Here is a 23,761-nt window from a genome sequence, read left to right as displayed (position 1 = left end):
GATTGTTGAGGCTACTTCCTCTCCAAATGCTGTGCTGGAGGACTTGAACCCAGGACTTCCTGACCCTGAGACTGCCTATTATACCCCGTGGCTACATATGCATGCATGTATATATATATGTATATATATATGTATATATATATGTGTGTGTGTGTGTGTGTATTGCATATATATGCACACATACATATACACACCCATTTGTGAGTACATACATGCAAATATGCATATGTTTACATAGATGATGAATGATTTTATTTTGCTCTTTCTACCATCACTCTTGGTTCAATTATTCTTCTCCCCTTATTCTATTAAAAATAATAAAATAGCAAAAGTGACCCTAAAATCTATGTAAAATTTAGGAGTTTTTAGTGAATTAAGAATCTAAGTTATTTATTTAAAAGACCCATACCCTCAAACTGTTTGTTATGATTAGGAGATTCTTAAAAGACACATTTGCCCTCGGCCTTTAATTCTGCACTTAACCTCTGTTTTTTACAAAGTCGACATCTCCATCTCTATTTCTTCTCTTCCCTTTCTCCTGCTACTCCTGCCACATGAACTTTTTTCCCTATCCTTTTGAATGGATTTATATTGTTTTGACAAATAGCACATCTAGCAATTACATTCCATAATAACCAAATGCAGCGAGAGGGGGCCCCAATCAACCTACTCATAGAAAAGAACACTAAGTTACATCACACTGATTAATTATACTGAAAGCAACCCTAATGATAGTCTCAGAATGCAGGATTAATTCACATAACATGGTAAATACAAAAGGTGGATTTTCAACCTGATATATTAAGCCATTATGGCTTATCGAGTAAATACACATCTTGGCATGAGCCTTATGTTGTGCCCAGAGAGAAAGGATGCATCATAGAAAAGGAAACCTTATGAGGTGTTTGATAAGTGGCTGCTCTGCATCCAGAGTAGGTACTTTTCTATATTAAATATTGTTATCTCTGTAGAAAATGTAAAATAAATGAAGCAAGCATTTGAGTGGTTTGGGTTAGATCAATGTTTCCTAACTTTTTAATCCATGAAATACCCACAATGGCTAGACTCTACGGGAGTGATTAGGGCTGCAGTGTGGAGGGATGGGATGACAGCAGGGAGATAATAGAACTCTGGATCCAGAATTAGGAGATCTGGGTTCCTATCCCAGTTCTGCACTAGCTCAATTGAGAGTAAGCAATGTGTTTTTGCCTTTCTTTTGTGTCCCGGTGCTTAACATGGCTCCTGGCACACGGTGTAGTTGTCGATAAATATTGGTTGACCAACTGAATCTCTGGGTCATGTTAGGTATGTCAGATAATCTCAATGAACTTCAGCTCTTTCATCTTTAAATGATTTTAATTAAATGATATCTAAACTGGCTTTTAAAAAATTCTTCGTTCTACAAGACGGGGCATTTCCCTGTTTCATTTTTTCCTAATTATCCGTTCCCATCCATTCCTGCCCCTAACACTAACCATATACATACTAACTTTTCTCCTTTCTCCATCATGGATTGCTGCTGATGCACAAATGGTACAGGAAAGTCAGGATGTCCTTGCATAGCAAAGGCACTGCTGAGATGTGTTAGAAAAAAAAAGCGGTTGGGAAGGAGATTACTGATGAATTGTTTGAAGACTGAGTTCTTGGTTCAGAAAAAAAAAATCAGAGACCTCTGATATCACTTCAAGAAGTTTAAATTGATATACTCAGTTACCTGAGCAATTTAGATAAAAACTACTGTTACCCAAGTCACCCCTTATTCAGTTTATTTTCTAGGGGCAGGATATTTTAATTCAAAGTGTTAAATTTTTCAACTACTTATAGTAACCTATTTATCAATAAAACTAACATTCCTTCTCATCCTTAATCCTACCTAGTTTTACCAAAGTAATTGTGGCTTCCTTCCCACTGGCCTGACCTCCCTCCCCGCCCACATTAGCTCTATCCTGAACTCTTTTTGCCTTTTCACTTGGGAATGAGTGTTAATTGCAGAAAACATTGCCACCTTACCATCTTATAGGTTCCAATGAGTATCTTAGCCCATGTCAGGTGTATTATAAAAGAACAAAGTGCGGGAGAATTTACTATAAGCACTCGTTTTGAAAAAACCTCTTACTACAGGAGTAGACAAGTCCAAAAATTTCCCACTATGTAAAGGTTAAATATTGGCTGAAAGTAGAAGAAGCTAAGGGAAAGGAACTTGGGTCTAGAATAATGAAAGAATAAGTGATTCTGGATGTCAGGAAAGATAATAAAAATAATAACCAACACTTATATAGCACTTACTATATGCCTGGCACTGTGCTAATTGCTTTACAATTATTATCTCTTTTGTTCTCACAACAATACTGGGAGGTAGATGAGGATAACAATACCCTCATTTTATAGATGAGAAAACTGAGGTAGAGGTTAAATGACTTGCACTAGCTCACACATCTAGTAATGTTTGAGGTCAGATTTGATCTCAGGTCTTCCCGATTATAGGCCTGGCACTCTATCCACTCCATCACTTCATAATAATCATTACAGTAATAATTATAGCTAATATTTATATGGAACTGTGCAATTATTATCCCTTTTGATCCTCACAACAACCCTGGGATGTAGAAGCTATGATTGTCCCCATTCTACAGATGAGGAAACTGAGGCAAAGAGGTTAAGTGACTTGCCCAGGGTCACACAGCTAGTAAATGTATGAAGTCCTATTTGAACTCCGGTCTTTCTGACTCCAGACCCGGCACCTAGTTGCCGCGTGGTGGGATGTGAATGTCAGTATGTGTGTTTGAGGATGAGAGAAGGAAGGTGGAGCTGGGAGATGGGCTGAGATTCATTTGGTACCTTTTCGTAATCATTTTGCTCCAAGCTGGTGCTGGTGCTGTTGCTGTCTTGCCTGCCTGAATTCTAAATCCATGCAGAAATTAAAAGAAATAAAACCCAAAGGAGGCAAACCAGATGACAGATTGACTTCAGGACCAACATTTTCTATCCAATTAAGTCCACTATTGAACTCTGTATTAGAAATTCCCTTATATTTATTTATGTGTTTTATTCCCTAGGGTGGTTCACTCAAAATTGAACAGTTGATATTATTGAACTTTGTTTATTTTAGGAGAGGAAATGAAAAAGGACATAGTGTCTGAGGATGAATTTTTATGATCGAACTATTGTCTAATTTGTTATCCCCAGCTTGCAACTTATTATGGGGATGTTGAAAGACACAGATTTTGGCCATTTGGAACCTGTCTGTCATAATGTCTATGTCAGCATTAGGAAGCTAACATGTTTGAATTTAGCCACTTGTGTCTGCTTGCAAATCTGCACATGAGGTAGAAGTTATGCTTCGTGGGCCTTGGATAATGTAGCGAGGACATGCAAGGTCCCCTGAGAGAGAAGCTGAGAAATGACAAAGAGGGCTAAGACGTTCAAGCCTAAAACCACAAAGTCGCCATCCACCAAAGCCTCATAGCTCTGCATTGAACAGGTGTCATGGCTGATAAACCTAACTTCATTTGGAAACATAGGGGTGTGTGTGTGTGTGTGTGTGTGTGTGTGTGTGTGTGTGTGTGTGTGTGTGTCTTGTGATGGGGGATTGTCAAGGGGAGAGCTGAAATTTGGGAAAGGCCAATTGATTTCATGAAAATTCTTTTTTAAAGCAGTGCACTTTTATTACAGCTGAGCATAACAAATAGCCTAAGATATGAATGAGTTGTCGTTGTTCAGTTATGTCTGACTCTTGGTGACCCCATTTGGGGTTTTCTTGGCAAAGATACTGGGGTGGTTTGCTGTTTCCTTCTCCAGCTCATTTTACAGGTGAGGAACTGAAGCAAACAGGGTTAAATGACTTGCCCAGGGTCACAAAGCTAGTAAGTATCTGAGCCTGGGTTTGAACTCAGGAAGATGAATTTTCCTGAATTCAAGACCAGTCTAGCTACTGGGTCACCTGGCTGCGCTTATAAATGAGTACTGTTAACTAAAACTACAGTGTCAATGGGAAAGAAAAAAAAGAATTCTCCAAAGGCCTGTTTCGTAATAACATACAGAGTCGGCAGTATGCTACTGTTTTAGTTGGAACCAAATGCCCTGGGTTCAAATCCTAGTTCCACTGCTTACTACATGTGTGTCATTGGGTAAGTCATTTAACCCCTATAGGCCTCAGTTTCCTCATATGTAAAGTTAGGAGGTTGGAGTAAATGACTTCTAAATTTCTTTCTAACTCTAAACCTATAATCATATGACCATAAGCCTCAAAGTCCATTAAGATGCAGAAATTTATTGTTGGACCTAGGAATCAGAACTTGTAATTTTTGGATAGCTAAACTGGAAATAACAATTGAGCTTAGATAGGATACCCAGAATACGAACTCTCATTTGTAAGTGAGACCTCCAAATTCTCAGAGGGGGACATTATTTTGAACTTTTTGCTAGATAAGGATCAAGTATCCTATGTCTGAATTTTTCCAAATTCTGAATTTCTGGGATATGAGCTTTGGGATATGAGCCTGTGAGGAGACAGTTGTATATCTTTTATTTGTCACACAAATCTGGTGGAGGGTAAAACTAACGTAATTCCAAACCACAGCTATGATCCAAGGAGGTCTCCAAAGTCCGCAGCTAATTTACCATTCCCCTCTTCTCTACTCCCAAATATCATCTGGGACGTTAGGAGGATTCAGACAGGGAATGGAGGCTGGCAGATGAGGGTATAATTCTGAGTATTCATCAGAATGCAGATTTTAATGGATTGCTGTTAAAGCAAAATGAAGCCCCAAGGTGCTTAATTCAGATAAATGAGGTGATGTCCCCAAACAAATATATTCCCACCAAGTATAATCTCATTCTTGGATTCAGATTTTAACTTGGGAATAATATTAACTGAAATTTAGGTAGAGTTTTATGGATTACAAAGTATGCACACTCTTATTTGATCTTCTCAACAGTGCAAATGGGGCAAGGATGATTAGTCCCACGTGCAGATAAAGAAACAGACACTTAGACCAAGTGGTTTGATCCAGGTCACAAAGCTAGTGATACTCAAGGCACTCACTCACCATCATCAGGGGCTTCTAACCATCTGGCAGAAATGGGCCTCACACTTCGGTCTTCTGACTCCAACCCTAGGGTTCTGTCCATCACTCCAGAAGTACCTAAAGAATGAATTGGCAAAACTGATTTCCAAGCCTTTTTACTGAAGGTCTTACTCCAGCTAACCCCCAATCCTGAACTTACCTCTTCTTCTGATTACTATCATTCATTGCTTCTTTTCCTACTTTGAAGCCCCTAACAAAGTGAGGCTTAGGCATTTTGGGGAGGTTCACTTGTTCTCAGACTTGCTTTTCATGTATGCCCACCTGAAATTAAAGCTCTGTTTTGTTGACAAAATTTGGAAAAGCTGAAGTTTTGGCCTGTCTGGTTTACTCCCCTTACAGGAATATGTCAGCACTTCATTAATCTTGCATTAAGCTGCTCTAGGCCTTTTTTCAAGGATGGTTTGATACTTCTTCTGCATCTGCTACTTTCATCTTTATTTTATAATTTGGTCTACAGATTTAATTTGTGGCTTGATTATTTTGAAATCTGAAAGAGAAAGTGAATGATTACATTTCTCAACCATTTGTCAAATTATTATTATTATTATTATTAGTTAGGTAGTAGTAATAGTAGTAGTAGCAGTAGTAGTAATAAAGAAATATTCTAGATGAAAAATCGGGCAGATAGGTGGCACAAGATAGAGTGATGGGCCAGGAGTCAGGAAGACTCATCTTCATGAGTTCAAATCTGGCCTCAGACACTTAACAGCTGTGTGACCCTAGTCAAGTCATTTAACCCTTTTGCCTCAGTTTCCCCATCTGTAAAATGAGCTGGAGAAAGAGATGACAAACCACCCCAGTAACTTTGCCAATGAAATCCCAAATAGAGTCATGAAGAGTCAGATGTGACTGAAAATGAATGAACAAAACAACAACAAAGATGAAAAATTACTCATTTATAAAATCCCATGGGGAATTCATAATCTAGGAGGGATGAGCCATGACCTGGGCAGGTTACTTGCCTTCTCTGACCTCGTTTGCCAATATGTGGATAATAATAGCACCAACCTCACAAGGGTCATCTAGTGAGATAACATATACAAAGTGCTTTGCAAATCTTAAAGCCCTCTATAAATTGTATTGCACGAAGGGCAGTAGTACTGACTTGTTGCTAAGTCCCTTCAGTCATGTGTGACTCCTCGTGACACCTCGTGGGGTTGTCTTGGCAAAGATCTTGGAGTAGTTTGCCATCTCCTTCTCCAGTTCATTTTACACTTTACATTTCACAGTTTTAGCCTCAGTTTCTTCAGGCAAATAGGGTTAAGTGACTTGGCCAGGGGCACACAGCTAGCAAGTGTCTGAGTTCAGATTTGAACTCAGGTCTTCCAGACACCTGGTTGGGTACTCTATCTACCATACCACCTAACTGCCATAGTACTAGCCACAGAATGACTAACGTCATCGAGATGGGAGAGACCTTGGCCATCATCTAGTTCAACCCTATTATTTTGCAGATGAGGAAATGGAGGTTCATAAATTTCTTCACTGATTTTTTTCAAGGTCATATAGTCAGTAAGTGGCAGAGTTAGAATTCAAATCCTATGTCTTCAGACTCCAAAATATAGCATACTTTATTCTGGGTCTTTCACTTCTCTAGCTATACCCTACACCAAGTATATAGGAGATCTAGCTGAAGGGATGAGAGCCAGTTTCATGGAGGGATTATTACTTGTACAAGGCCTTGATAGAAGAGAAAGATTGCAATAGATGGGCGTGCAAGGGCTTTAGACATGGGGGGCAGTATGTGCAAAGACATGGAGGTGGGAGAGGACAAGGCAAAAATGGAGAGAGTTGAGAAGCGCCAGTGGGTCCAGAGAAAGAATACGTGGTGGGAGAGGGGTAGAAATCCTGAAAAGGCAGATTGAAAAGAGATGTTAAAGACCTCAGCTCTAGGTTAAGCAATTTTAATTTTTATATTTTTATTTTTAGGCGATTGGGGTTAAGTAACTTGCCTAGGGTCACACAGCTAGTTTCTGAGGCCAGATTTGAACTCAGATCCTCTTGACTCCAAGGCTGGTGCTCTATTCCCTGCACCACCTAGCTGCCCCAGTAGTTTTTGTTTTATCCCAAGCAACTGGGAGCACTAGAAGGCTTTTGAGCAAAAGAACAGTCAGACCTATGCATTAGGGAGATTAATTTGGGGAGGCAGGGAAAGAAAAAAAGTGTTATATCTGGTGTATATAAATATAGTTAATATTTAAAATGGAAATAGAACAGAGCAGAATAGAATAGAATATCTCAGCCAAAAGGGGTCTTTGAGAACATCTGTAAACATGTTATGTCTAGATGGGGAGGCTGAAGTGATAAGTGAGGTGACTTGTCCAAGGTCACACAATTAGTAAGTGGCAGAGCCAGGACTGTAAGCCAAGTCTTTTGATCTGAAGTGCCACATTCTTTCTGCTTAACCTCGTTGCCTCTAAATAAAGATGAAAGAATTTTCTAGTCTTTCCCTCTTTCCAGGTAGGGTTAGGCTCTGCAGACAGATTAGGCTGGCCTAAGGGCACTGGGAGTGAGAGGGGTTGAGGGAAGGAATAAAGACCCTGGAGAGTGTCCTATCCATGTGGATTGTTCTGATGGAATGAAGGGAAATGGACAGTGTGCATTATTCTTGTTACTAATCCTTGTCCTTAGCCTTTACGTTGAATATAAAACTTGGATGACAGTGGGGCCTCTTTGAAATGCATTGAATATTTAAAGACTTAAGCCTGTGGCACTTCGGTGATTGTCTTACAGGTGCACAGCAAAGTATTTTTTTTTTTTTAAAGACAGACACAGAGCGTAACCACTTTCTCTATTTCCTGACACTGGAAACAGATACCGTTTGGGATTCCTTTTATAGTTTCTTCAGCTAACGACTCCATTGACCACTTTATTGTGGTCTTTGAAAGACACAGATAGATGTGTTATGTAATTTAAAATGTCCCAAGTAGTCTCCTTTCTAACTAAAAGGGATAGAATAGATGAATTTCAATTTCTTCAAATAATGAAGGTTCTGCAACCATATTTCTGATCTCTTTTTTTCTTCTTTACACAAAACGCCAAGAAAACTCTATGCTTTTTTTAAAAAAATTTAACCTGTAAATGAAGAGGCTTTTGTAGAAGCTTATTCTATCTGACGTCTAGTTAGCCAGTCATAAATGGAGTGATAAATTGCTTTGGAACTTGCCTCTTATGCGTACTATCATTTAACCTTCCTCCCTCTCATGAATGACTTTAGCTGGGATTTGGGGTTTTGCAAGTGACTAAGCAGAAAAGCCTGGATCCCTGTAAGTGCTCTGAATCACTCCCATAGTATTTTAATATCATAGATTACAACAAAAATACAAACATTGCGTGGTGGTACTGTGAGCAGTTCTCTCAGCTACTACTGGATGGAAAGCATTCTTTCTGCTATCTTCTCTCAAGTGCAAATGTTTTGTCCTGACAGATTTGGGCCAGCTCTCTGGGGGAAGGGGGTGGAAGAGGGTCTTTTTCAGTGTTATGCATTTGGTGGGAGGCCTACTAATAGGGTTGACATTCTCCAGGACCAGGCCAGGAGCCCGAAGTTTTCCCTTTTGTCCCACTCCGATGATGAAATCGGAGTCTCCAAAGATCCTCTGCGTACTCCTCCTCCCCCTTGCCTTCCTTGGCCAATGCAGAGAGGTGGCTTCCTCCCAGCGCTGGCGCAGTGTGTGCCAATCCTTGTAAAGCATTTCACCTCTTCAGAGGCGAACGCCTCTCAAAACCAAGAACAATTAAAAGCAAGAGCCTTTCGAAACAACTGGGGAATTCAGCAAAATAAATCAGAAATCCTCAGCCTTCGCTCTGGAGGCTTGCCTCATTATGAGAGCAGATCTATTAGCCCCTTTGCCATTGTCTTTCATTTCTCAAGTGAGGTGATTCTAATTAAATTAATCTGCATGTCAATCTATCGGTGATCAATCAAAGAGCCCGAGGTCCCCCTACGCAGCCGTGTGCTCGCGGCTGACAGGGGCTGATAATGGAGGAAGAAATAAACTGTCGAGCAAAGTTAATTAGTCAACATAATAGGTGGATTAAACAGGAGCCGGCTGATTGCTGTTTCACAAGTCGAAGCATGAGGTGGGAGCTGAAACTGCAATTAACAGACAATTATTATATTTGGTTGTAAGAGGTTGCATGAATAAACATATCTCTGCGGGTTTCAGTTTTAATCCCTTTTCCCATTTAATATAAGGAGAAGTGTAGGTCATTCCTGCTCATTGTTTTAGCCCAAGTTCTTGAAGACAACACATGCTTCTTTCTGTGGCCCCCTTTGGCAAACAGGCTCTGAGCGGGCTGGTGTTCAGTGGGGAGTGTCTGGGTGACAGCCCAGGAGCTGGGCCCATGCCACTGATCTGATGGCCTCCAGAGGAGACAGTCTGCACCAAGATGCCTGTCTAGCTGGGAGTTTTGTTGTTGTTCTGTTTGTTTGCTTTTTGTTTGGTTTTATTAGTCAGAGGAACCAAAACTGATGAAGGAGAGGAGGAAAAAAATATCCCTCAAATACCCAACCAACAAAGTCCTCTTCAGGAGAAAAAACAATAAAACAAAAAACAAACAAACAAACAAAAACCCTCCCCAACTCCCCCCCCCCCCCCCCCCGCTTTCCCATGCTCTCTTCTTTTCTGTCTTTTACATTTTCCCAGACTCCTAACCCTCAAGCTTTAGGAGTTGGGGGTGGGGTGGGGTGGGAGGAGGTGATGAGGTGAATTAAAATGCAAAGATTTTTATTTTTAAGATCAACTGTGATATCTGCTTCAATGTCTAAACTGAAGGGTAATTTAGGTGAAACACAGCCACCCTTGTGTTAAAAAAATATGCTAATAAAGATTCTCTTGTTAAAATTATGGTTAACAGTGTACCTTCTGCTGTATAACTATAAACTGTGCAATTTTACTTAAAACTGCATCAAAAGCTTTCCATACCAAAGACCCACTCATCAATAGCGTCTCTTGTTAGACTTGTACGGCATAAGCACCAGTTATTATGGGAAATAGCTATGCAATTTTCTTCAGCTCCCAGCTGTTATTTATTTAACTTGAGTTTATTACCCTCTATGCTTTTATATTAAAATGTTCATTCATTTCCTTCTTGTGTCTCTAGGTCGTGGTGTCTACGACAGTCAATGTGGATGGCCATGTCCTGGCTGTCTCAGATAACATGTTCGTACACAATAACTCCAAGCATGGGCGGAGGGCTCGGAGACTTGACCCCTCGGAAGGTACGCCCTCTTATCTGGAACATGGTAGGCAAATCATTTTCATTGGTTGGCATTACTACTTTAAATGTGAATTTATTTGGTTTCTCTCCTCTGTCCTTTCCCCATCCCCTTTCAGCTTTCCAACCCCTCCCCCAACCTTTCAATTTTCAAATTGTCCGTCTATCAAAATTGACATTCCAGGTTTTTTTTTCTCTTTAGAACATAATGGCCTAGTAATTAAAGATAGGAAAATTTTTTTTTTGTCCCATTTACCATGCTTAATTTTTATGGCCCTCCAAACTGGAAAAAGGGTGACATGTCTATCTGTAGGTCTTAGAGGTGAATTATTATATAATAATATTTGCCTTGGGCATGCCAGCTTATCAGTGATGATTTTCAAAGGGTAAGCAGAAACCAGATAAAATTTTTCTCAAGGAAAGTGAATGCCATAGAAATTCTAAGCTAGATGGCTACATATCTGAATTTACGTGTGATACATGAATAATAAACTTTTCTTTTGTCCATTCGTTCATTCCACAACTATTTATTGCTCACCTATGATGTGTAAAGCCCTGGGTTGGGTGTTTGTTTCTCCTCAAACAAAATTTGTAACCCCTTACTCGGCTTCACTTTTCTGTTTGCTTCGTCAGCAGTGTTATTTCAAAACAAATTTCCATCTCATTTCCTGAGGCTTCCAGGGGCATGAGCTGTCCCGATGCTATAATTCACAAGGTAGAAAATTCCCTTTGCTGCCAGCATCCCAATTTAATAAACAAACCACTCTCATAATTTTTACCCGATTTTTTGTCCCCACCCTTAAGGAATGTACGATCTGTACCTTTTATTAATTAGCCAGATGTAGCGCTCTTAGGAGAAATACTTCACCACATCCAGTTTTACAGTCTTCTTAGAGTAAACTATCATCTTTCAAAAGCTGCTTTTTTATGGCTTCATTAGGGCTAAGATAGATAGATATTACTCTTTCCAGGAGGCTATTTGGAACACCTGCTTGTGATTGCATTTCTATTTCCATCCCTGTACTTAAAATTATTTTGATCTTCACATTACAGTAATGTTGCCTTTTTTAAAATGCCCTTAGAGTCACTTAAGGCACTGTATATGTAGAGCTGTTTAGACAAGGCACAGAGGAAAAACATGGGGAAATACCCAGTACTCCTCAGGCCGCATCTGAGGGCTTGCACACCTCAGCTTTGTTTCTGTGCCATGGCTAGTTCAGTCAGGTGGCCAGAGTGGCATGATGAAGACCAAGGTCAAACTCATTGGCCAGTCGGTTCTGAATTCACAGACTTTTCCCTCGTTTCTATGAGAAGGTGTGTGAAGGAGTCTGGGTGAGACTGTCTGGAAGGATCACTGCAATGAATTCTCACTATTGGCAACACAGCCCAACGTACCCGCTCTACTAATGGTGGATCCATGACACCATCCTTCTGTATGAATAACACATATTGACATTTGGGGGGGAAGGATATATGACTTTAGGAAAGTCTTTTGATTGTTCTGGCTCAACTTGCCGATCCGTAAAGTGGTCATGATGCTATTAGCATCTTACTAAAGATATAAAGTGCAATTTAGTTACTCATGGCACATTCCTTCCACAAACATCTGTCAAGCGCTTATTGTATACAGAGCATGTACCTAAGCATTGTAAATTTAGAGAAGACTATTTCTCTTCCCTTTATAGACCTTACAGTCTAATGAATATGTCCCATTCTCAGATAAACATAGTATGCAACATCTCATAAGCGAATTAAAGCTTTAAAATAAAGTATTGTATAAAGTTCAAGGGGAATGAATGGATGAATAAATGAAGCCTTTATTAAATGGTTATCATGGTCTAGGCACTGTGCTAAGTGCTGGAGATACAAATGCATAAAAGCAAGGATAGCACCTGCTCTCAAGAACTTACATTCTAGTTTGAGAAGATGATACATGAAGGAGAACTAGAAGGGGGGGGAGGAGGTTCTTGCCCCCATGAATGAGAGAAAGGGTAATGGCATTGTTCCTGAGTACCTGGAAGTGACTCAGGCTTTCAGCGAGTGAGCTTTTCTCTCCTTGCATTTTATGGTTTCCCTTCAGCAAAACAAGAATCCACATGGTCAGGTCCGTTTTGCTGATGACAAAAAACTTTACTTCTTGTACACTCTGTTGTCTGAATCACCCAACCACACATAGCCACCCACTCATTTAGACGTTTCAAGCCGAAACATAAATATCTGCTCAGCAAAGGGTGAATATTGAATTACCATCCTGGAGATGTGTGGGAGTGGATTGGGTGCTTACTGCATTCGGCTTTGGGGACATTCTAATATTCCTCCTTACCATAAAAAATTTTTCCTGTAAAATACCATTTTAAACTACATTCTCCAAAGAATATAGTGTCAAACAGTAAGTCTGAAAAGTATTTTCACCTCTAGATGCTTGCAGGAGTGTTCTTTTACCAGTTTTTTTTTTAACCATCTCATTCTCAGGTAGCTTGAATTATTTTTGAGCTATTCCACACATCTCTATTTATATCCTGCTTGTCAGACAGTGGAAGGAAAGTTCCCTTCATGGCTCATCTTTCCATATATAAGTAGAAGCAGTGATCATGGTTTACATTCACACACAGCACTCCCTGTGTTACCTAAGGCCTCAGAAATGTAGTGTTCAAATAAATACTCCTATATTTCAAGCATAGTAGTTGAGAAAGGCAAATTTGTTTTGTAAACTCATGCAGGGGGTGCAGGGGAAAGAAGTCTACCTTAGCAAGCTGTAGCTCATGATAATTACAGTTTATTTTCATTCGTAAATGCCTCCCAAGTTTTATGTTTATGGTAAACCACAAATGAACTGCTAATGTATTATTATTATATAGAAGCATGTCCAGTATAGACCAAAGGCATTTAAGTTACTTAGTTATTATCAGAGCTCTTAAGTTGTCTTAAAATCTAGTTATTTAAGAAAGGACTTTTGACCAAGACATTATAGACATTGGACTTAAGGAAGGCAGTGGTTCAAAGAGACAGTAAAGGACTGGGTTCTCAAGTTACCTCTGACATTAACTGGCTGTGTGACCCTGGACAAGGCACTTAACCTTTTTGTGTCCCAGTTTCCTTACCTGTAAAAATGAAAGAGTTGGATTTTTTGGTCCCTGAGGTCCCTTTAGATTCTAAACCTACAATTTTATGTTCTCGTGAAAGGCCACATTCCATAGAAGATGTGGTTCTGTAATGCTCTTAGTTAAATGTAGTAGAAAGTGCTACCCTTGGAAACTGAAGACCTGAGTTCTAGTCCTGGCTTTTGCCACTTTGTAGTTCTGCGACCTTAGGCAAGTCACTTAACCTCTGTAAATCTCAGTTTTCCCATCTTTAAAATGTGAGGTTGTTAGATTCAGAGCAAAACTAGGTTGGGAGGACTGGGCTCTTTGATCAAAGGTACTAACCTGCCCTCTTTTAGCTGGTATAGACAACTGATCTTGGCACTGGGAGAGCAAGAATAAGTAGTTAAAATAGAAATTATGAAATGATGCTTCGATATAAAGTAAACTCTTCCCTTGTGCACTACAACCTTGTTTTCTCCCCTGGAAGTGGGAGTATTTCATTAGAAGCATTCTGAAGTCCGTCTGAAGAAAAACCCACCACCCTGTCCCAGAAACATTTTGTAAGTGTTTGCCTCAGGTGCCAATATTGCTAGTTATGGCTCTGGTGAGACTATTTGTTGTCTGAGGCCCCTTTCAACTCTGAAATCCTTAAGTGTTGTTGCTTGAGGTGAAGGGATTTTAAAATTGAAGTTCTTGCCTTGGTGTCTGCACCCATCCTCCTCATCATTTGGCAGCATTTGAAGGAACCTGCTACTTTTTTTGCCTGTAAATCATTATTATTATTATTACTGTTACTATTACTAATCATTATCTTTTTGTTTCTCCCGATTCTCCAGTTCATGTTTACTTGAATTTAAGGACAATTGTGGCATCAGTTTCTCTATTTTTTCCCCTGTGGCAAAATGCAATGCCCTCAAAAAATGATAGTGCAGAGACCCTGTCAGTTTGCATGCTCTAACACTTTATTATCTAATGATCTAATATGCAACAAGGCAAAGTGCGGGCGCTCATCATCCTGACACAGAATGCCTGAGAGAGGTGACTAAATTACTTTATGTACCATTAGCAAGAGCAGCTACGGTGAACTCACCGGGAGCATTTATGCAAATGTGTGTGAATACACTCAAGTGGCTTTGTCAGGCAGCCGACTGACAAGTAGTTTAAATGCTCATTTTTTTTTTAAAGGGGGTAGTTTCTTTCTTTCTTTTTTTTTTTAAATTTTAAGTTTTTATTTTTTTAGTGTGTGTGTATATGTGCTTCCCCCGGCCCCCCCCCCTTCTTGGTGAATGTTATCATTTGGCTCTTTGATGGTGGGTTTGGGGTAGGACTGAGAGGCCACATGGAGCTGGGCAGGTCAAATATGTATGAGAGGTTAGTAAAACTTTTCCAACATGGGCTCATAGCATCCTAGATTCAGAGCTTGAAGACCCCTCAAAGACCGTCTAATTCAGCCCTCTCATTTTATAGACTGTTCTTCCACGTAGTTGCCAAAGTGATTTTTCTTAAGTACAAATCTAAACATATTATCCCCTACTAAAACAACAACAACCCCGAACTCCAGTGGATCTCTGTTACCTCCAGGATAAAACATAAATTCCACTGTTTGGCTTTTAAAGTTTTCACAAGCTGACCTCTAGCCTCATTACTCTCTTTCCCATACTCCATAGTCCAGCCAAACTTACTTTCTCTTTCTTTCTCTCATGTGTCATCCCATCCCTGAATCTCTGTATCATCACACTAGCCATCTCCCATGCTTGAAATGCGTTCCCTTCTTACTTCTGACTCATGGGATCCCTATTTCTCTTTAAGACCCAGCTCAAATATCACCTTCTCCGTGAAACCTTTCCTTATTCCTCCAACTGCTAGTGTTCTCTCTCCATAGCTTTATCATATTTCTTTATTTATTTTTAAATTTATGCACTTATGTATCTACCTGTTGTCTTGCCCAATAGAATGTAAAACTTTTGAGGGTGAAGATTGTTCCATTTTTTTTGTCTTTGTGTCTCCCAGTGCCTAGCACAGATCCAGGCAAACAGCAGACTCCTAATAAATGCTTGTATGTTGATTGATTGCTTGACTATTAAGTTGTAGGTTTTTATAACCTGAAGGCTTCAGGGATTGTGAATTTTGGCTTGAAATTCTGTCTCCTGAGGTTCCAATCCTGTAACCAAATATAATCTGGCTTCTTAGTGAGAAGGTTAAGGCCTTTAACAACCTTGTTAAAAAGAAGAGGACTTCAGACTTTAAATAATTTGTAGGAGAAAATGAATGAGAAAATGAACCATGAATGAATTTCCCTGCCAAATATATAAAGGTTGACATGTAAAGAAAAGTGAAAATGTTAAGGAGAATGAGGGATTTGGTCCAACCCCAAAACATTAGCTAAAAACAAACAACAACCACTGAAGAATGATAAATAATGATAAAATCCAATCAAAGCTTTTTCTACTCCATGGTTTTTAGTTTGGGGGAAAAATTCTATCGCTTACTGTCACTATTGGGCACAGACCTTTCAGCTATCATTGACACTATGCATTTTCCATTCTTAAAGAATATTTAACTTCTTTAATATTCTTGAACGAGGTGTCATGTAAGTTTGTGTAATACCACCATATCTATCTTTCAACTCTAGTAAATACTTGTGCTTAACAGCACACAGAGTATCTAACCTTGAGGGAGAGTGGTAAGCTATAGTGGGGATATATTCACATCATGCCAAGGGAAAAATACTGCTCTGAGAATAGTCCAATTATAGGATTTAAAGTTGGGAGGGATCATAAAACACATCTTATTCAGACATCTTAATTCACAGACGAAGAAACCGAATCTTAGAGAGAGGAAATTACTTACCCATGGTCACATATACCTATGTACATAAGAAGAATTTGAACCTGTGTTGCTTGACTCCAAGTTTAATATTCTTTCCACTATGCCACACCTTCTTTCTGGGAGACATGAGTTCTATTTCTGGCTCTGTTAATAGCCAGCTGTTCTCACCTTTCTGGGCTTCACTTTCTTCATCTGTATAATGAGAGGGCAAGACGAGACTATCTCCAAAGGACCCTATGGTCTCAAACGGTCTATGATTCGGTGACCTAGGAGCTCTTGTTGCATTGGTCATGGCCAAATGCCTCCATGTTGCTGTGGATTTTTGGCCAAGGTGTTAGGTTGTGCTGGAAGCCTTTGGGTAAATTACATTTTTTTAAGGAATAGAGGAATTGACTGGTTTAGAGAGAGGATGATGTCACCATGAGGACAGTTAGCTATGTGTCTCCCCTGGTGGCTCTCTAGGTGACATGGGACCAAAACAGGCTTTGATTAACTCAGGTTCAATTAAATGTGCTCCTAGAGTCATACAAAGGCCCAGGGCAAGATTATTCCGAGTTGGTTATTAACTTGGCCTTTCATTGTTGGGCTTACCAGGACAGTGCAGGTGTTTGCTTTGGCTTGAAGCTGTCTCTCTGATTACTCCTCAGTGTATGTGTATTCAATACTGAAGAAAAAGTCAAGGACTATGAAGGTTTCTTTTCTGGATGGTGTCAGCTAATAGATTTATCTTTACAGAATCACAAAATCTCAGAACTGGAAGAGACCCTCACAGGCCATCTAGTTTAAAACGTATTTGAACAAGAACATCCTTGCCAGCGTCTCTGACAAGTGATTTCTGAGTAAAGACCTCCAGTGATGTGGGCATCATCACTTCCTGAGGCAGTTCATTCTGCTTTTGAACAATCCCAATCATTAGGAAGCTTTTCCTCCAATTGAACTAAAATCTGCTTCTCGTTGGACAATTTTCACCTAGAGATTATCTTGTTTGATCCCTTGATTTTATAATCGAGAAAACTGAGGAACTCAAGTGACTTCAGTGTCGTAAAGTGAGTTGATGATGAACTAAATATATATGTTATTTGCCTGTCCAGGCAGTGGAACTCAAAATTTGTTTGCCTCCAAAAGTGACTGTCAGAAATGTAACACCCAGATCAGCATCTTTGTTATCATTCCCTCATCCAGGTATTCTTGGTGGGCGAGTCATTATAGAATCAAAGCATTTTAAAGCTGGGAAGAAGCTCAGAGATAAGCTAGCCTAACCTCTTAATTTTACAGATGTGGAAACTGACACTCAGAGAGAAGGTATTACTTAGCTAGTCTGTGGTAGAACTGGGAGTAGGAGCCAGATTTCCTAATTCTCAGTCCAGCGTGATTTTATTGCACCAGACTGAAGAATTGTGTATACCTCCCTCACCAACTGCTCCATGCATTCCCCACCAAGAAAGACTTGCATGTTAGGTTGGTAATCCCCCTACCCTTTAATGCAAGAATGCAAGGATGTAGTGCTAGTCAGGGTAGGGTACAATTTCAGGAGATATGCCATCAGCCCCTAACATTAGTTCACAGTCCCTTTTTGCATTCCTGTTTTCAAAAATGGGCCTTGGACTAATGCCTGCTTGCTGGTCTCTCTGGGAATTACGATGACAAATGAGAAGAATGTCTGTAAAATCACTTGAGCTTCCTGGAAGAAATGCACTCTCCAGATACAAGTGCACAGAATGAATGGCACCTCTCTTCAAACTTAGATGACAGCCCTTAATTTGACTGGTGTCAGTGCAAAATTACAGTCAGGCCCACTTAGGCGGGAGAGCCATAGTGAAGAGGTCCAGGTTAAGTAGAAAAATATTGGTGTCATCTTTTGGTTACTGTGGGTGGCATATCACATCTTATTAATTGATTTTTCTACTACAAAAAGGACGACAGAGATGCAAGAACAGAATACTGGGGTTAAGGATATACAGATGTGTCATAAAATATAGTATTGTGGCCTACATTTTCAAACATCAAATCAGGTCTTTTTCTTTGTAGTAGAAAGGGAGCAGTTGCCTTTGTCCAAAATATAAAGGATTAAGGATTATACACACACACACACACACACACACACACACACACACATATTAACATACACACACATACATATATGTATATATTTATGTCAGTGAACAGGACTAAAAACAAATACTGATTTTGAGAGGGGACCTTGAAATTCAAATAACCAGGACTTGGGTAGCCAACAAGAGCTCAGCCTCCCAGATGAAAGATAATACTGAGACAGCTCATTACAAGGTGGTCTGTATTAGCTTCGTTTGAATCCTGTCCAAATGATGACATTATCAGAAAGGAAGAAGAGTACTCAGACTTAGCAATGATAGCAAATGGTGGCATTTTTCATTTTAGTGACATATAGCATAGCTCCTATTTCTCTGAAGTCCAACCAGGGCAGTAATGACCATAAATTAGGCTCATTGAAAGTTGGTCCATAGTACATTTTTTAAAAAATCAAGCAGAGTATTTCTGGGGTGTAGGAATAAAATGTTTGCATGCTTATTTTCTGGCTTTTCAAGTAGCCAGTTTTCCAAGTGGTACATCATATATGGCTGACTGATTTTTATTTTTTTGAGAGACAATCGGGTTAAATGACTTGTCCAGGGTTACATAGCTAGTAAGTGTCTGAGGTCGGATTTGAACTCAGGTCCTCCTGACACAGGGCTGGTGCTCTATCTACTGCACCACCCAGCTGCCCCAAGTGAATTTTTTTTTAAAAAGGAGATATTGATCACATTTATTTTACAACTTGCATATTCCCCTTAGTCTGAGACATCATGACATAGTAGATAGATTATTGGGTTTAGAATTAGGGAATTCCCTATGTTGATGAACTCATAGATCCTTTTTATTTTTCCCTCTCTTTGATTGTAAGATACCACATGGGACAAACAGGCTGTTGTTACTTTCCTTATTTGCAATATTGTTCTAACTCATAGTCTTTATGGAAACAATTCCTTGGCTATAGAGACCTTATGCAGTTTAAGCAATGATAACAATAATAATAGCTCATGTTTCTTTATTGCTTTATGGTTTCCAAAGCACCTTGCTCACAGCAGCCATGTGAAGTAGGTAATGTATCTCCATTTTATAGATGAGGATATTGTGGCTTAGAGAATGCAGATGACTTGACCAGGATCACACAGCAGATTGAATAATATAAGCTTGATTCAAACCCAGGTCCTCTGACTTTAATTCCAGTCCTCTTTCCATTATACCATTCTGATCCCCAAAGGAGAAAATATGAGGCTGTGATAAGATGACTTACACAATAAGATGACATAAGCTCAAGGATCATTCATTATTATAGGGGAGGTTTATTAAATATCACACTGGAAATACCATTCTTACTGATATGGGTTTTTTTTTTTTGCTATATTCTCATGCATCAACTCTTCAGTGAGGCTGTTGACTCATAAATTGGGGCAAACTTACAAAATTGTGCAAGACTTGATAAATGAGTGATCCACAAGAGACTTGTTCTGTGGACTAATTAAGCACATTCATAGGAAGTGATAGCTGCATGGCATCATGGACTGAAAGGGCAAGACTTTTTTTTTTTAGTACAATTTCCTATCCCATGTTTAGTTACAAGAGCATAATAATTATGTGTGTTTATTTGCATAATTGCCTTCTCAAAACTAGCAGCATCTCACTGCAACACTTTTTCACAAGTACTAACAGCACTTGAGATTTTTAAAGGCCACAAAGCCTAGGATTCAAATGATATGAACATGAAAACAAAGCCTTCCCTGTGTCATCCAGAAATCTCCCCTGGGAAGAGACATTATGGAACAGTGGTTAGTGGTTTAGTTCAGATCCATTTTGTTTGGTTTTGTTTGCAAAGTTGTAAATCCAGAAATGCAACTTTTCAAAGGAAAAAAACAAAACAAACTTTGCTCACAAATCACCCAGGAAGGTCTTTAGAGCCCTGGAGGAACTTAGGGATAGTCACTTCTTCTGAAATCTGATGTGGAGACTTACTAGCATGAGAATTCCTTGGGGAAAAAAAAGATCATATGTGTTATTGTACGCTTTGTCCTGAAATCGACCCAGAAAACGAACCTGTTGGTATGTAATGATTACTTCCATAAGGCCATAGGATAAACATGCTTCTCCCTTATATCATGGATTTTGGTGAAAAAAAAAGTCATGTGTCCCACCTTAGCATTTACACACTTGACTAGTTGAGTAATAATTGCGCTTCATGTGTTGAAGTCTACAGAAAATTAAAGGTAGGCTAACTTGGGGTTGTTAAAACATCACTGTTTCTCACAGAACATATTGCTTCCATTTGTTCTAATATTGCCCTCCTTAACCTCCACAGACCATCCAAGAACAACTGAGGAGTATCACCACCAAAATAAAGGAGAGGTGGTCATTTCCATTAGGCATACTTCCTTTCTCACACCTTGGACAGCTCCAAAGGGGGATTCATTGTACCCCATGAGGCATGGAATCTTTAAATCAGGTTTGGATTCAGTCAAAGGGCTGCACTTGAGGACCTAGAGGGCCACACGTGGCCTTGAGGCTGAAGGTTCCCTACGCCGGCTTTAAATAAATTATGAATACCATGTTGCTTTGGGAGACACATTTTTTCCCTTCACTGGGTTTATTCATTGTGTCAGTTTGATTATGAGAAGTTATATTTTTCAGGATTTGGTGGGAAGGGGCAGTAACTCTTTTGAACCATCATGAAACCATTTTGAATGCTAGAAATTATTTGCTAAATAGATTTTACTAGGAAAAAAGAGTATCATGTGCCCTCCCCCCTTTCCCTGAAGAGGATATTTTTGAGCCCTCCTGCCAAATGTATCAAGATAAATAAGCCTTTTAAAGTTGATAACATTTTACTTTGTTAAAACCCTAAAATTCTCCAAAACAAAGTAGTCTTAATACCTATACAGGGTGGGTTTTATTTTTAAGTAGTAGATGAATGTTAGGGAGAAAAAAAATTAGTTTGGAAGGGTATAAACTCCATTAAGGATTTGGGCAAAGAGAGAGAAAAAGCTAAGGTCCAAACAGGCAGCACATTATGATAATATATACAGAGTGAGCTGGACACTGAGAAAAGCTGACATTGTATTGTCAAGGGCGCAATCGCTCATCAATTTCAGAGATAGGAGTTGAGTTCGAATGACAGAGTGCAGTAACTCTGTTGAAACTGACGCATAAAAAGAACCAAGGCTAAAGACAGGAAGTCCTGGCAGCTCCGGAAGGGGTGGCTCTCTGTTTTCTCATCTGGCTCTTACCCTTCCTTCTAACCTTAACATCTGTCAGCTAGATCCACCTGGTCCCTTGCATGATTAGAGCCCACTGTAGAGGGAGCTTGGTGGTGCTAATTTTAACCCTCGAGGGACTGGAATCCCTACCAATGAAAAAGGGTCAATTCAGACTAAAGGAAACATACCCCTGCCTCTAACCCGCTCCAGTGGTCCAACAAAGATATTGAGAGAGGCTAAAAATAGCGCAGCACATGTTCCCATTTTATGCAAGAATCAATGCTAGGCACCAATGCTAGGTATAGAGAATATTGTAGTAGGAATTGGGAGTCCTGGTAGCTAGTGGTATAGTGGACAGAGTACTGAGCCTGCAGTCAGAAAGACCTGAGTCCAAGTCCAGTCTTAGGTACTTACTAGCTGTGTGACCCTGGGCAAGTCAACTTAACCTCCCATCTGCCTCAGTTTCTTCAATTATAAAATGTGGATAATAATAACACCTACCTCCCAGGAGGTTTTGTAAGGACCAAATGAGATGTTTATGATTTACAGTTTTTGACATCAGGGAGATTACACATTCTAGGTAACCCTTTGGGTAACCTACCATATTTTCTACAACCATACTTCACGTACTATGATGATAGCTGTATTAGATGTGAGCTTTCAGGAGTTGGTAGGACAGTCCTGATACTCTGGGTCCGAGTTTCATTTTTGAGAAAATAAAACTATGTTTTTTCATAGGACCACATTTCTCTTAAAACCACAGATCCAGGCTTATTTGTTTGTTTGTATATTTGAGACTAGTTTTCCTCATCTCTCCCATGCTGGAAGTGTAGTGGCCATTCACTGGCCAATCCTACTGCTGATTGGCATGGGTACTTTGACCTGTTCCCCTCCTGATTTGGGCTGGTTAACCCTTCCTTAAGCAGCCTGGTAGCTCCCTGTTCTGAGGGAGATAACCATATTGGTACTGGTATTAGTACAGACACATTAGCTTAGCATACTTAAGCTAAGTATGCCCTAACTGAAGCTATCCACTAGGCTCAGCCGTGCTGGTATTGGGGATTACAAGTGTGCTCCATGGCATCCAGCTGAGAATTTTCTCAATCCTATGGCGAAAGAGTTCATTTATTGGTGGAAAGAAGCTCACCATTTCAAGGGGCAACATAGCAATGGAGAAGCTCGAGTCATTCCAGCTTTTGTGCTTGAGGGGGTTCATAGAACATAAGTCAATATTATTCACTACAAGATAGAAAAAGGCTTAATTCAATTCTTTCATTTCTTTCAACAAGCACTTAAACTCCTGTTCTGCATCAGGCACTGGACCAGGTACTAAGGATAGAAAGATAAAATGGAAATTGTCCTTGCCTTCAAGAAGCTCACAGTCTGTCAGATGGGCACACGTGTACCCAGATAGGAGAATATAAAATATATGCAAAGTCATTTGAAGGGAGCATCAAAGATTGAGGGGGCTTAGGAACATTCTTGTGTTGGAGGGAGGTGGCACCTGGGCAGAGATTTGAATGAAGCTAAGGATTCCATGAGGTGGAGGTGAGGCAGGAGAGACATGCTCTAGACTTGGGGATCAGCTTGTGCAAAAGCAGGGGCACAGTGTTGTGTATAGAGAGTACCAGGTATGGCATTTTGGCAGGATGTAAGATGTACAACAAGGAGTAATAGGAAATAAATCTAGAAGATTGCAAAGGACTTTAAAAGCCAAACAAAAGAGCCTATATTTTTATCCTAGGGGCAATAGGGACTCACTGGAGCTTTGAGAGCAGGAAAGTGGTTAGACCTGTGCTTTAAGAATATAACTTTAAAAAAAAAAAGAGAATATAACTTCAACAGCTCTGTGCAGGCTGGATCAGAGAAGGGTTGGAAATAGAGGTAAAGAAACCACTGAAGAGGTTATTACAAGTGAAGGAGAAAGGGTGGTTGAAAGACAGTTTGTGGAGTGGTAGTAGAATTAAACTGATTCAGCAACTGGTTGATTATGAGGGACAGAAGAAAAGTAAGCATTGAATAGGACCTGAGATTGTGAACTTGGGTAACCGGAAGGATAATGGTACCCTTAACAGGAATTGGGAGGTTAAGAGAAGACAGAGGCAGTGAGTTTGGTGGGAGCAGATAATGTTGGATTTGAGGTGCTATAGGACATCCAGGTAGGTATCTCCAGTAGGCAGCTGATAATGTGAAACTGAGGGAATAGATATGTAGATTTGGGAGTCATTTATGGAGAGGTGATAGTTAAACCAATGGGAGCTGATGAGATATTAAATAG

At 39.8% G+C, this 23,761-nt stretch overlaps 1 protein-coding gene across 6 annotated transcripts in view; it reads left to right on the top strand.

Moving 5' to 3' along the window:
* Positions 1 to 23,761, top strand: part of EBF1 (EBF transcription factor 1) — a 456,997-nt gene that overhangs the window by 295,917 nt on the left and 137,319 nt on the right. For 4 of the 6 annotated variants that reach the window (XM_020992364.2, XM_020992363.2, XM_020992367.2 and 1 more), the window contains exon 8: positions 10,191 to 10,332. In XM_020992364.2, the coding sequence (XP_020848023.1) occupies positions 10,191 to 10,332 (142 nt within the window). The remainder of the gene's footprint in view (positions 1 to 10,190; positions 10,333 to 23,761) is intronic. The other 2 variants (XM_020992366.2, XM_020992365.2) reach the window with 1 other exon arrangement.

This window comes from Phascolarctos cinereus, unplaced genomic scaffold, assembly GCF_003287225.1.
Source record: "Phascolarctos cinereus isolate Bilbo 61053 unplaced genomic scaffold, phaCin_HiC Scaffold_2;HRSCAF=192, whole genome shotgun sequence".
Taxonomy (NCBI): Eukaryota; Metazoa; Chordata; class Mammalia; order Diprotodontia; family Phascolarctidae; genus Phascolarctos; species Phascolarctos cinereus.
This window is presented reverse-complemented; position numbering and strand designations above follow the sequence as displayed.